Source organism: Candida pseudojiufengensis (assembly GCF_024610245.1).
Source record: "Candida pseudojiufengensis strain CBS 10847 chromosome Unknown scaffold1, whole genome shotgun sequence".
In the NCBI taxonomy this organism is placed as follows: Eukaryota; Fungi; Ascomycota; class Pichiomycetes; order Serinales; family Debaryomycetaceae; genus Lodderomyces; species Lodderomyces pseudojiufengensis.
Window position 1 is genome coordinate 641503 of NW_026261530.1, and position 15364 is coordinate 656866.

Below are 15364 nucleotides of genomic sequence, written 5' to 3' on the forward strand. Positions count from 1 at the left end.
ATGATCAGAAAACAAGCTAGAGAAAGAAGAGAATATCTATATAGAAAAGCTTTACAACTACAAGAGGCTAGTCTTACGGAAAAACGACAACAATTAAAATCAGCTTTAGCATCAGGAAAACCATTATCAAAAGAAGTAGCAGAAGATGAAAAATTACAAAAAGATTTCATATATGATCAAAGTATTCAAGAAGAAATTGAAATAGATGATGAATATAGTGCATTATCAGGAATAAATGATCCAAAAATTTTAATAACAACATCAAGAAATCCAAGTGTTAAATTATTACAATTTTCAAAAGAAATAAATTTAATGTTTCCAAATAGTTTAAAATTAAATCGTGGTAATTATATTATAAATGATTTAGTTAAAACTTGTTCAAGAGTTTCAATATCTGATTTAATAATATTACATGAACATAGAGGTGTTCCAACATCAATAACAATAAGTCATTTCCCACATGGTCCATCAGCAATTTTTACATTACATAATGTTAAATTAAGACATGATTTACCAAATTTAGGTAATATAAGTGAAGCTTATCCTCATTTAATATTTGAAAATTTTAATACTAAATTAGGTAAAAGAGTTGTTAAAATTTTACAACATTTATTTCCACCAGGTGTTAAAAAAGATAATTCAAGAGTTATAAGTTTTATAAATAATGGTGATTATATAAGTGTAAGACATCATATATATGTTAAAACAAAAGATGGAATAGAAATAAGTGAAATTGGTCCAAGATTTGAAATGAAATTATATGAAATTAAATTAGGTTTACCTGATAATAAAGATGCTGATATTGAATGGCAAGTAAGAAGATTTATACGTACAGCAAATAGAAAAAATTATTTATGAAATGAATAAATATGCATTTAGAAGATGCTTACAACTTTTTGAAAGGATTTTACACATGACTAACTGTAGTTACTAAATAACGAGGCATATTTGAATGAGTTGATTGATCACTTCCTTCTTCAGTATTTGGACCACTTTCATTTTCTCTATTATTATTATTATGATTACTTCTAAAATAATTATGACCTTCATCATTTGAACTAGTTCGACTTTTACGTCTATCTCTTAAATTCCCCAAATTAGTTAATACCCTACCTATTAAATTTTCACCACCATCCATTGGTCCTCCATTTGCAAAAGTTGCAACTCTACCTAAAGTAGTTCCTGTTCTTTCTATAGTATTATGTCTTTGTAATGCATGTTGTTCTTGAACTCTATCATGACGTCTCATATCTGCATCAGGTAACATTATTGCTCTATCTATTGCATATGGTAAACCTCTATGTCTACCTCTAATCATCATTGCTATTATAACTAATTTTGAAACAACATTAAATTTTCCACTTAATGAAGTATTTACATCTGGATATCCCAATGACATACCAACAGTACCATAAGCACTTATAATTTCAAATAATATTGCAAATACTGAAAATCTAAATTCTTGTTTTTGTAGTTTTTTACCTTCTGCAATACATATAATAAATAATCCTAATACAATATACCATAAATCATAAGATAATTGATTTCTTAAATGAGCTCCAACATAATTTGAAGGAGCATTTTCATCAGCTTCATTTTCTTTTTCATTTGCATAAACTCCTAAACTTTGTTCTTCATAAACATTAGTTCTTCTAACTGTCATTGCAACTGGTAAAACTGATATATACATCATTACTAAATAACTTACTTGAGTAGCTGCATGTAATTCAGAAAGATCCATTACTGAAAATCCAACTGTTCTTGTACAAAAAGCTTGATATAATCCATTTAATACTCTATATCCTGTTGGAATTCCATCAAATGTTGCATTTTTTAGATCTAATATACAAAATATAATTAAATCAAAACCATTTAATACAACTAATATTAAAAATAACCACCATGTTGGAACCAGGGGGAAAAGTAAAGTAAAACAACGTCTAGGATGATCTAATAAAAATCCTAAAGATTCTTTATATAAAGATAATGGTTTTGCAGTTATAAACATTACCCATATAATAAATCTTAAAAATACAGGGAAACCCGTATTTCCAATAACAATTAAAAATGAACTAACAATTTGAATAAATGCATTTTGATTAAAAGATATCATTGAATCTGGAGTTAAAGTTAAACCTAAATCATTAAATGATGATTGAGCTGTAAAAAATGCCCACCAACCTGGTACAATTGATTCATCATTTAACATATTTTTATAATTTGGCATACAATAAACCCATATAGTAAACATTATGGAGGGAAGTAATAAGAATCCTAAATAATATAAAACAACAATTTTAATTAATAATTTGACTGCTCTATATTCAATTCCACCTAATTCGTCTTTTTGTTCTTCAGTTAATTTGATAAAATTTGAATTTCTACCAACAGTTGGTGTCCATGATAAATAATTCCCACTCATTGTTCTTGATAATCCTCCCATTGAATTATTATCTGGTTCATTACTATGTACACTTCTTATTGAACCTTCTCTATTAGATGATGTTGTTGCTCTTGATAATACAGGTGTTTTAATTTTTCTTATACCAAATTTCCTTTTTCTTCTTCTTCTTCTATTTGGGATTTTGGTTCTGTTTTTATTTCGAATTGGATCATCTCCAAAATTGATTTTATTACCATGAGGTTTCGACTCGTTTTGATCATTTGGATTAGGTGAATTTTGATTAGTTTGAGATAATTTCTTGCTTCGAGATATTGGATCAACTTCTTCGTCATCATCTTCCTCTTCATCATCATCATCTTCTTCGTTATCAGCATCAGTTAATACATTATCCAAATCCTCATAATCTGTATCTCCTCTTTCATCATAATCGTCATCATCGTCCCCATCATCTTCATCTTCAGTATTTGCATGTTCAGAATCTATAGATCCATCAGTATCATCATCTCCCTCACTTGAATAACTTGAAAATCTTCTATTTGAAAATGATTTTTTTAATTTACTCGTCCAAGGTCTATAATGTTTTTTTACACCATTCCCATTAGGACTATGAAACCAATGTGGTAATCTTTTAGATTCTGCTGCAAATTGAATTTGTTGAGATGGGTTTTTCTTTTTTGTGAAAATTTGATCATGACTTGTTGAATTTTCTGTTTCATTTGGAGGTTTAATAACTAAAACATCGTCATCATCATTATCATCTTGTTGATCATCCATATCTGGTGATTGTAACTGGTGATTAATATTATGTGAAGATCTTCTTGTTCTTGAAGGTGAGCTTATATTCACAAATTGAATTGAATTACCAGTAGGATTAGATTCATCTTCAGCTCTATGGGATTTATTTGAATGCTGTTGATTGTTATCGTTCTCTTGACTTTTTTGTTTTTGTTTCATCATATTGATTGATCTAAGCATATCTTCCGGGTCAATTGATTTTTTTCTTCTAGGATGCGGTAGAGCTCCAAATTTTATAGCATGGTCTTGTTGTTTGGTATTTGATACATTGTTGTGCTGATTTTGTCTTTGATCATCTACATCTTCTTCATCTTCTTCCTCGTCTGATGGTTCAGAATAATGTTGCACAGCGCCATGTCCAGCATTTTGCTGTGTCAGTGTTGATGATTGTGGACTTTCTATTTCTTCTTCTTTATCATAAAATCCCAATCCTTTATTTGTTGCGGTATTTACACGAGTTGCATCATGTGAAGGATTAGATTTTTGTCTTGAAATTGTTGCTGATCTTCTCATTTTAAAATCTAATTTTGATTTTTCTCTAATTCCATCAAAATGTCTTTCAAAATAATATAATCTAACAAATAATAATGAACCATGAATAAAAATTGGTGTTGATAAAGTTGTTATTAGATATAATAAAATTTGTTGATATAATGATATATTATTAACATCTACAGTATTTAAACCAGCTTGAGTACTTGCACCACTTGAAAAAAATAAAACATCAATATAAGCTATTGATTTAACAGGATACATTAAAATTGACCCAAGAAATACTAATGTTATAATATAAAAATAATGAACTGCTCTAAAATTAGGTAATACTATTTTTGCATATGGATAAACATGAGATACTACCTTGTGAATGAAATTTCTTGCATTTAGACCAAAATCGAAGCTGAAACACAGTCGCTTCAATTTTTTATATGATTCTCTAAAATTGGTCATTACAAGTTGATCTTAGGTTTGATTATTTGAATGTTATATGTACATGGAAAAAAGATTGATTTTATTGGTTTGAGTGATTAAATAATAAGGTGTATAATAAGGAATGATAGGTGAACACCACCAATATGTAAAACAACTATTGTTGACTTAAATTAATTTGAAATATTGGTGATGCTTAATAAAGGACTGATCTAAAGTTTAATTAGGCTATAAACCGTTTCATATTAAAGTTTAATTAAGAAAAAAAAATATTTTATTTTTTTTATATCTTGCTTCACGTGCCATAGTTTTGTTTCAGATTTCGAAATCAACTTACGAACAACTTACAAATTACAGAATATTTTCAAACGATCCTATGGATTGTGGATAGTATCTCAACCTTCGACAAATAAAAATTCAGCTTAAGCTTTCGCTTTACTTCCTGCTTACGTATCCTTAAAACCCAATACCGGTTTCAAAATAACGAAGTTTCGACATCCGTGAGAAGAAGTTAAATTAGCGTTGAAAAGAATATAAGATTAAAACTAGACTAGTTACAATTGCCTTTATACATTTAAGATTAATTTAAATTATCAATCATTTCTTAAAGTTTGAAAATATTTTGCAACCAAATTTATACAATTTTTTTATTTTGTGATAGTCGAAGGGTCATCTCAGTCCCTTTTTCTAATGCTTACACAAGACGCTAAAAGAAACTTCATTCTATCTGTATTGTTATTAAGTCATAGTTTATGTATTAAACTGTTTCACCGCCTCTAATATTCAAAATTCAAATTTTTAAATAGTTTATAGGCTATTACTACCTCAATTTGTACCACATAAGATTATCTCATCTTAATTACATTTATTTGGTTAGGTTAGCTTAATTATTTTGTTACTAATTTTTTTTAACCTCGCGCTAATTTTAAGTCGAGTAACAGCCTAAACTCGAATTAAATTTAATTTTCCACTGGATCTTCAAACAAAACCTTTTCATTCTAAATTAATTTTGAACTAAAGTAAGGAGCTTGATCCAGAAAGTCATCCTATTTATGTTAGGGTGTCGAAGTATACAAGTTTATTAATGAGTAGAATAAATTTTATAAAAACACATAAAAATTGCAAATAAAAAAAAATAACTGTACTGCAATAAAAATGACGTAAAGATAATAAAGTATTACAAAAGTAAAATAATACTAAGTTATGTAAGATGAAGAGGAAGAAGATGATAATAATAATTATTTTATTTTAATACTAAAACAGTTAGACAATAAAAATTTTTTTTTTTTCAGTTACACAATAATTAAATCAATAATATTGTATGCTGTATAAATATAATTTTAAATCATCACCACTTAATTTTTCAATTTTCATTTCATTTTCATTTTACATTTTTCATTATTTTATTCCTTTTCTTTTCCTCCTCCTTTCCTTCTTCCTTCCTCTCTCTCTCTCTCTCCTTCTCTAGGTCAATCAACCATTTCAATCAATCTATTTATTGAAATTAGTTCAGACAAATAAAAATTTTAGTGGATTTCTTCATTGGTATGTTTTAGTAAACTCATCTGCATATATTTGTATTGATTTTGGACTTCACTACGATATGGAGAGTAATAAGTGTTGAAGAAGTTGATATTAAAGCGAATCATTATCCTGAAAGTTCATGAAATACTCCGTACTATTTAACCGCGATGAGATGGTTTCAGAAACTTTAACTATGGGAATGCAGTATCAAAAAAAAAAAAAATAGAAATCAAGTTATACGTGATTCTATTGATTTTTCATTTCACAACCAAATACTATTCCATTCCTTTGCATCTTCTTCATCAAAAACAAAACAATACATAAAGACAGTTTGAATTTAGAGTTGTTGATACTAACATTCGAGATTTTCTTTAGCTAATCTAGTTTCAAATTTTTCATTTTCAAATTAGAAATAATATCAATCAAGTTTCAATTTTGAATTCCCCCCTTCAATCAAAATTATAGAGACATATTTTCAAATTGGATATTCCAAAGAATAATTTTACTAGAATTAGAGTTTATATTGTTTAATTTTTAAATTTTTGAAAAAGATGGCTAAAGTGTCTGTTCCAATTTCTCCACCAATGGATTCTACTGGTGATAGATTGATGACTTTGGAGACTTATGATGGAGTTGCTTTACAAGGTTATTCATTCGGTGCTGAAAAACCTATTGCAGGTGAAGTTGTTTTTCAAACTGGTATGGTTGGTTATCCAGAATCTATAACTGATCCATCTTATGAAGGTCAAATTTTAGTTATAACTTATCCATTAGTTGGTAATTATGGTGTACCAGATAGAGATTTAAAAGATGATGATTATTTTCCTGCATTACCAAAATATTTTGAATCTTTTAAAATTCATATTGCAGGTTTAGTTGTTGCTCATTATACTGAAGAATATTCTCATTTTTTAGCTAAATCATCATTAGGTCAATGGTTAAAAGAACAAAATATTCCAGCTATTTATGGTGTTGATACAAGAGCTTTAACTAAAAGATTAAGAGAAAAAGGTTCAACTTTAGGTAGATTAGCTTTACAAAAATCAAATTTTAAATCAGAAGAAATTTTATCTGATAAATCTGGAAATTGGCAAAAATATTTTGATATTCCTGAATATGATGATCCAAATATTAAAAATTTAGTTGCTGATGTATCTATAAAAAAACCAGTTTTATATTCACCAAAGGAAAATATTAAATTAGGTAAAGATGGAAAACCAATTAGAATTATTGCAATTGATGTTGGTATGAAATATAATCAAATTAGATGTTTTGTTAGAAGAGGTGTTGAAGTATTAGTTGTTCCATGGGATTATGATTTTACAAATGAAAAATATGACGGATTATTTATTTCAAATGGTCCAGGTGATCCAGCAGTTATGAATAAAACAGTTGAAGTATTGAAAAAAGTTTTAGAAGAAGCTAAAACTCCTGTATTTGGTATATGTTTAGGTCATCAATTATTAGCAAGAGCTACTGGTGCTTCAACTTTGAAATTAAAATTTGGTAATCGTGGTCATAATATTCCTTGTACTTCAACAATTTCAGGTAGATGTTATATAACTTCACAAAATCATGGTTATGCTGTTGATACTACTACTTTAACTAATGGTTGGAAAGAATTATTTGTTAATGCAAATGATGGTTCAAATGAAGGTATTTATCATGAAACTTTACCATTTTTTTCAGTACAATTTCATCCAGAATCAACTCCTGGTCCAAGAGATACTGAATTTTTATTTGATGTTTTTATTAATTCAGTTATTGATCATAATAAAACTGGTATTTATAAACAAGTTGAATTTCCAGGTGGTAAAATTGAAGATAATTTAAAACTTCATCCAAAAGAAGATGTTAAAAAAGTTTTGGTTTTAGGTTCTGGTGGTTTATCTATTGGCCAAGCTGGTGAATTTGATTATTCTGGTTCTCAAGCTATAAAAGCTTTAAAAGAAGAAGGAATTTATACTGTTTTAATTAATCCAAATATTGCAACTATTCAAACTTCAAAGGGATTAGCTGATAAAGTTTATTTTTTACCTGTAAATCCAGAATTTGTTAGAAAAGTTATTAAACATGAACGTCCAGATGGTATTTATTGTACTTTTGGTGGTCAAACAGCTTTAAGTGTTGGTATTGCTTTAAAAGATGAATTTGAATCATTAGGTGTTAAAGTTTTAGGTACTCCAATTGATACAGTTATAACTACTGAAGATAGAGAATTATTTGCTAGTGCAATGTCTGAAATTGGTGAAAAATGTGCAAGATCAGAAGCTTGTAGTAATGTTAAAGAAGCTATTGATGCTGCAAATGCTATAGGATATCCATTAATTGTTAGAGCAGCCTTTGCATTAGGTGGTTTAGGTTCTGGATTTGCTGATAATGAAGAAGAATTAGTTGCATTATGTAATAAAGCATTTGCAACATCACCTCAAGTTTTAGTTGAAAGATCAATGAAAGGTTGGAAAGAAGTTGAATATGAAGTTGTTAGAGATGCATTTGATAATTGTATTACTGTTTGTAATATGGAAAATTTTGATCCTTTAGGTATTCATACTGGAGATTCTATTGTTGTTGCACCATCGCAAACTTTATCAGATGAAGATTATAATATGTTAAGAACTACTGCAGTTAATGTTATTAGACATTTAGGAGTTGTTGGTGAATGTAATATTCAATATGCTTTAAATCCTTTTTCAAAAGAATATTGTATTATTGAAGTCAATGCAAGATTATCACGTTCTTCTGCTTTAGCTTCAAAAGCAACTGGTTATCCATTAGCTTATACAGCAGCAAAATTAGGTTTAAATATTCCATTAAATAAAGTTCAAAATAATGTAACTAAATCAACTTGTGCATGTTTTGAACCATCATTAGATTATGTTGTTGTTAAAATTCCAAGATGGGATTTAAAAAAATTCACAAGAGTTTCATCATTATTATCATCATCAATGAAATCAGTTGGTGAAGTTATGTCAATTGGTAGAACATTTGAAGAAGCTATTCAAAAAGCAATTAGATCAACAGATTATCATAATTTAGGATTTAATAAAACTGCTGCATTAATGTCTATTGATATAGATCAAGAATTACAAACTCCATCTGATCAACGTTTATTTGCTATTGCTAATGCATTATCTGATGGTTATTCAGTTGATAAAGTTTGGAAATTAACAAATATTGATAAATGGTTTTTAAATAAATTAGATGGATTAATTAAATTTGGTGATAAAATTACAAGTTATGGTAAAAAAGAAAATTTACCTGTATCAATAATTAGACAAGCAAAACAATTAGGTTTTGAAGATAGACAAATTGCTAAATTTGTTGACAGTAATGAAGTTGCAATTAGAAGATTAAGAAAAGATGCTGGTATTATTCCATTTGTTAAACAAATTGATACTGTTGCAGCAGAATTCCCAGCTTTTACAAATTATTTATATGTTACTTATAATGCTGATTCTTCTGATGTTTCATTTGATGATAATGGTGTAATTGTTTTAGGTTCAGGTGTTTATAGAATTGGTTCATCAGTTGAATTTGATTGGTGTGCTGTTAGAGCAATTAGAACATTACGTGAAAATAAAATTAAAACAGTTATGATTAATTATAATCCAGAGACTGTTTCAACTGATTATGATGAAGCTGATAGATTATATTTTGAAACTATTAATTTAGAAAGAGTTTTAGATATTTATGATTTAGAACAATCAGCAGGTGTTATTATTTCAATGGGTGGTCAAACTTCAAATAATATTGCATTACCATTATATAGACAAAATGTAAAAATTTTAGGTACTTCACCAGAAATGATTGATTCAGCTGAAAATAGATATAAATTTTCAAGAATGTTAGATAAAATTGGTGTTGATCAACCTGCATGGAAAGAATTAACTTCAATTGATGAAGCTGAAGAATTTGCTGAAAAAGTTGGTTATCCTGTATTAGTACGTCCATCATATGTTTTATCTGGTGCTGCTATGAATACTGTATATTCAAAAGATGATTTAGCTTCATATTTAACTCAAGCTGTTGATGTTTCACCTGATTATCCAGTTGTTATTACTAAATATATTGAAAATGCTAAAGAAATTGAAATGGATGCAGTTGCAAAAGATGGTAAAATGATTATGCATGTTGTTTCTGAACATGTTGAAAATGCAGGTGTTCATTCAGGTGATGCTACTTTAATTGTTCCACCACAAGATTTAGATCCAGAAACTGTTAGAAGAATTGTTGAAGCTACTGCTAAAATTGGTAAAGCTTTAGATATTACTGGTCCTTATAATATTCAATTTATTGCAAAACATAATGATATTAAAGTTATTGAATGTAATGTTAGAGCTTCAAGATCTTGTCCATTTGTTTCAAAAGTCGTTGGAGTTGATTTAGTTGAATTAGCTACAAAAGCTATAATGGATTTACCAATTATACCATATCCAGGTGAAAGATTACCAGATGATTATTGTGCAGTTAAAGTTCCTCAATTTTCATTTTCAAGATTAGCTGGTGCTGATCCTGTTTTAGGTGTTGAAATGGCTTCAACTGGTGAAGTTGCAACTTTTGGTAAAAATAAATATGAAGCTTATTTGAAATCATTATTATCAACTGGTTTCAAATTACCTAAAAAAAATATTTTATTTTCAATTGGTTCATATAAAGAAAAACAAGAATTATTACCAAGTATTGCTAAATTAAGTGAATTAGGTTATAAAATTTTTGCTACTGCAGGTACTGCTGATTTTATTAAAGAACATGATATTCCAGTTCATTATTTAGAAGTATTAAGTAAAGAAGAAGATCAAAAATCAGAATATTCATTAACTCAACATTTAGCAAACAATTTAATAGATTTATATGTCAATTTACCATCATCAAATAGATTCCGTCGTCCAGCTTCATATATGTCAAAAGGTTATGAATCTCGTCGTATGGCTGTTGATTATGCAATTCCTTTAGTTACAAATGTTAAAAATGCTAAATTATTAGTTGAAGCTATTGCAAGAAATATTTCATTAGAAGTTTCAAATAGAGATGCTCAAACTTCTCATGGTACTTCAATTGTTCCAGGTTTAATAAATATTACATCATTTGCTACTTCATTAAATGATTTTGAAAAAACTACTAAGGAATCATTAGCTTCTGGTTTCACATTTAATGCATTTTTACCACATACACAACATGGAGTTGCAGTAACTGATTACAGATCATTAATTGATACCATTGATCAAGCTGGTGCTGTTGCTTTCACTGATTATTCAGTTTCAATTGCTGCTACTGAAACCAATTCACAAAGTGTTGCTGATTCAGCTGAAAATGCTGGTGCTTTATTTATTCCATTCAATGATATTGATGGTTCTAAAATTTCTATAGTTAGTGCACAATTTGCAGCTTGGCCAACAAATAAACCAATTATAACAGATGCCAAAACTACTGATTTAGCTTCAATTTTATTACTAGCTTCATTATATAATAGATCAATTCATATAACAGGAGTATCGTCAAAAGAAGATTTAGATTTAATACTTATGGCAAAAAACAAGTCATTAAATGTTACTTTAGATGTTTCAGTATTATCATTATTTATTTCAAAAGATGAATTAAATTATCCATTTATACCAAGTAAAAATGATCAAGATTATTTATGGCAAAATTTAAAAGATATTGATTGTTTTTCAATTGGTGTTTTACCATATTTAATTGCTAAAGCTACTAAAGAACCAATTACACCAGGTTTGGGAGTTAGTGAAACTATTCCTTTATTATTATCAGCTGTTAAAAAGGGTAAATTAACATTAGATGATATTGTTGATAAATTACATGATAAACCTTCAAAAATTTTCAATATTCCAAAACAAGATGCACAAGTTGTTATTGATTTAGATAGATTTTCAGAAGTTAAACCAGTTTTCCCAGATTTCAATAAATTAAAATTAAGAGGAGCTATTGAAAGAGTTTCATTCCATGGTGAAACAGTTGTATTAGATGGTTCAGTATTAGCTGATTCTGCATTAGGTAAAAATGAAGTTACTTCAAGATCAAGATTTAATTCAATTACATCAGTACCTCAATCTCCAATCTTAGGAAATCAAAAAAGAGTATCATTTTCAAATTTACGTCGTCCATCATTTGTTAAAGATCAAAATGAACCACAACCTGCAGAATTTGAAAAATTAGGTTCAGAATTAGTATCACAACCTGTTGCTGGTTCATTAGGAGAAATTGCTGCATTAAGTGATTATATTAGAAAAAATAATACATTTTTAAGAAACAATATTTTATCAGTTAAAGATATTACAAGATCAGATTTACATTCATTATTTACAGTTGCTCAAGAAATGAGATTAGCAGTTGAAAGACAAGGAGTTTTAGATATTTTAAAAGGTAGAGTTTTAGCAACAATGTTTTATGAACCATCAACAAGAACTTCTGCTTCATTTGATGCTGCTATGCAAAGATTAGGTGGTAGAGTTGTTGCAATTGATTCTCATTCTTCATCAATTAAAAAAGGTGAAACATTACAAGATACAATTAGAACTTTATCATGTTATGCTGATGCAGTTGTTTTAAGACATCCAAAAGAAGAAAGTGCTGATATTGCTGCTAAATATTCACCAGTACCAATTATTAATGCTGGTAATGGATCAAAAGAACATCCAACTCAAGCTTTATTAGATTTATTTACAATTAGAGAAGAATTAGGTACTGTTAATGGTATAACTGTTACTTTTATGGGTGATTTGAAATATGGTAGACCAGTACACTCATTATGTCATTTATTAAAACATTATCATGTTAGAGTTCAATTAGTTGCTCCAAAAGAATTAGAAATTCCAAAAGAAATTAAAGATTTATTAGTTAAAAATAATATGTTGGTTACTGAATCAGAAGTTTTAACTAAAGATATATTAGCAAGATCAGATGTATTATATTGTACAAGAGTTCAAGAAGAAAGATTTGAAGATAAAGATCAATATCATAGATTAAAAGATACTTATATTGTTGATAATAAAATTTTAGGAGATGCTAAACAACATATGTGTGTCATGCATCCATTACCAAGAACTAACGAGATAAGAGAAGAAGTTGATTTTGATCAAAGAGCTGCTTATTTCAGACAAATGAAACATGGTTTATTTATAAGAATGGCTCTTTTAGCTATGGTAATTGGTGTTGACTTTTAATCAAATCCAATTAGTTTTTTTTACAGAATAAGGAATTTATAAAAAGTTTAAAGAGTTTTCGAAGTATATTTTTTTATTTTTTCAAAATTTGTTTATAGGTCTAAGGAAATCTTGGGGGAGATTTCATTAATAGAATTTTAAAATTATTATACAACTATTTGGCTTGATATGTAATTCTTTACTTCTTGTAAGTTCTAACTCTTGGTTGAACTATATCAGGATCCAAATCTTCTTCTTCTGATCGATAGTTTTCTATATATGAATTATTTGTTAATCCAGATGCTGCTACTTCGGCATAAGTTGGTTTATATCCTTCTAAATGAGATTCTTGAACTTCAGAAATAACAGCTTGAACATGATCACTAATTCTAGTTTCACCTTGATCATTCTCTTGAGTCTTTGAGGTTTTTTGGCGTTTGTTACTACGTCCTCCTTCCCCTCCAGTTTCTTTGCATACTTCACAATCTTGGATCATCAATGCCACTGTGTCCTTTACTCTTGGCCAATGATAATATACAGCAATTTGTTTGGTTGTTTTATTCATTCCTAAATGACCATTTTTTAGGTGAAAATCACGACAAATTTTCATCTGCTGATCAGGATCTCCTATCACTTCCTTACCTTTCAACATTAATTTTCCATCAACTAAAGAATAAGTTTTTGAACCGGCTCTTATTTTCGTTCTTTCTTCTCTATCGGCTGATTTTGGATATTTACCAGTTGTCAAATAATACTTAATGTTGTCGAATCTAGAAGAACTAGATTCATTCTTATCAGCTAATTCTTTCCCATAAATAATAGAATCAATTGGGAATTCTGAATTTTTAACATAAACAGAATCATCTATCTTACCAATTCTTTTAAAATTCATTGACTCCCATAATTTTCTAGCTGCCGCATTTGTCTCAAATACCATATTGAAAATTGTATATGTATATCCCAATTTTGGAGCCCAATCCATAAAACAATCAGTTAATGTTCTACCTATTCCTTTACCTCTAATTCCAGCATTTACCAAGAATTCAGCAGTACAAATATGAGAAGTTCTTTTTCCAGGATGATTTGGTTTAATATAAAAAGTACCAAGACATTCATTCTCCCAATGTCTTAATTCTTCTTGCTCATCATTCTCATCTATTAATGAATCTCCTAGACACATTATTGCAACAAATGATTGATCAAACCAATAAGTGACAAATTCTTCTAATGAAAATGGGTCAAAAAATGGTAACGTTTCTCCTCTTTCTATTTCCATATTGTATTCGTCACATAAAAATTGTAATAATCCCAACGGTATTGAATCAGGTGATAAAATGGGATATATAGTTGCAGTTGTAACTCCATCTTTCAACAAAATTGTAACTCTGTCATTAATTGGGGAGACAAATTGACCATCCTCATCTGGCGTTTGTTCGTGATTATTGAGGACATTTAATTTTGGCGATGCTATATCATTACTGTTTGGCATATATTTTTCATATAAGTTGAAATGCTAGTGTTTTGATTAATTGGTATCATAATTTTACACGTCTAGTCGTTGTTTTTGTGCAACGATAAAGTTCAAATGTTTTGCATTGACCAACTATTCACTGACTATTCACTGACTATTCACTGACTATTTACAAGATTCTGAATAGAAGTGGAGTTTGACATAGTATAAAACGAATCCATTGAATCGGTGGTTATCACTGAAGATCTTTTCCAAACATATGAGCTCCAATCAATTTATCATATCCTTTAAGTACGGCAACATTTTTCACATATCCTATCCTTTCGAACCCTAAGGAATCCCAAATCTTTAAACTTGCAACATTGGTTTCAAATACTAAATTGAAAACAGAATACACGTAACCTAATTTGGGAGCAATTTCTAAATATCTTGTACCCAAAATTTTACCTAAACCTAATCCTCTTTTATTATGATTGACAATAAATCCAGCATTACAAACATGACTGCATCGACCAATATAATTTGGTTTAACGTAAAATGTACCTAAAAATTTATCTTCCCACTGGTCAATTGATAAATTTTGCAATTGTGAATCATTTAACGATTTGTAATCACCTTCAATTAAGATTGAAGCGAAATAATTGAACCAATACTCTACAAACAGGTCGAATGATTTCACCTCATCGTAAGGATATGTTTGACCTTCTTCCACAACATAGTTAAATTCGTTTTGAAGTGTTATAATTAGATTCTTTGGAACTTTTGACGGATCTTGGACATTAAATAAAGTTACCTTCTTGTTTTTAATTTCAAAATTTATTACGGTTGATAAATCTTTTGATATGGGAGGTTGACCACGAGCAAAAGGCAAGTCTTTCACTGATTTAAAGATAGCATCTGAAGTCATGAGGTTGATGTATCTTTCTCCAGGCTGCTAAAGTTTTAAGACCGATTTATCATTTCATTAAAAAGCATGGCGCTAAAGCTTTTTATTGGTAGCTAATTGTTTTATCTTTTATTCCAATAACTGGTTCAAGACTGATCTTCAGTATACTCGAGAAATGTAACCTGATTGATGATTAG

General features: G+C 28.7%; 5 protein-coding genes across 5 annotated transcripts; 2 read left to right on the plus strand and 3 right to left on the minus strand. All coding sequences in view use genetic code 12, as the record gives it.

Annotated features, from left to right (window-relative positions):
* On the plus strand, nt 1-858 carry IMP4 (snoRNA-binding rRNA-processing protein; the record flags this gene model as incomplete). Its single annotated transcript, XM_051758196.1, has 1 exon — nt 1-858. The coding sequence occupies one exon, from the start codon at nt 1-3 to the stop codon at nt 856-858; it is 858 nt and encodes a 285-aa protein (XP_051613778.1).
* Nucleotides 859-907: 49 nt separating this feature from the next.
* TRK1 (Trk1p) lies at nt 908-4147 on the minus strand (the record flags this gene model as incomplete). Its single annotated transcript, XM_051758198.1, has 1 exon — nt 908-4147. One exon carries the CDS (start codon nt 4145-4147, stop codon nt 908-910), a length of 3240 nt encoding a protein of 1079 aa, XP_051613779.1.
* Nucleotides 4148-6201: 2054 nt separating this feature from the next.
* Nucleotides 6202-12831, plus strand: URA2 (bifunctional carbamoylphosphate synthetase/aspartate transcarbamylase; the record flags this gene model as incomplete). Its single annotated transcript, XM_051758199.1, has 1 exon — nt 6202-12831. One exon carries the CDS (start codon nt 6202-6204, stop codon nt 12829-12831), a length of 6630 nt encoding a protein of 2209 aa, XP_051613780.1.
* A 178-nt stretch (nt 12832-13009) lies between these two features.
* Nucleotides 13010-14299, minus strand: SPT10 (Spt10p; the record flags this gene model as incomplete). Its single annotated transcript, XM_051758200.1, has 1 exon — nt 13010-14299. The coding sequence occupies one exon, from the start codon at nt 14297-14299 to the stop codon at nt 13010-13012; it is 1290 nt and encodes a 429-aa protein (XP_051613781.1).
* A 217-nt stretch (nt 14300-14516) lies between these two features.
* On the minus strand, nt 14517-15188 carry KGF55_003410 (uncharacterized protein; the record flags this gene model as incomplete). The annotated part of the gene is made up of 1 exon (XM_051758201.1): nt 14517-15188. One exon carries the CDS (start codon nt 15186-15188, stop codon nt 14517-14519), a length of 672 nt encoding a protein of 223 aa, XP_051613782.1.
* Nucleotides 15189-15364: the final 176 nt, after the last annotated feature.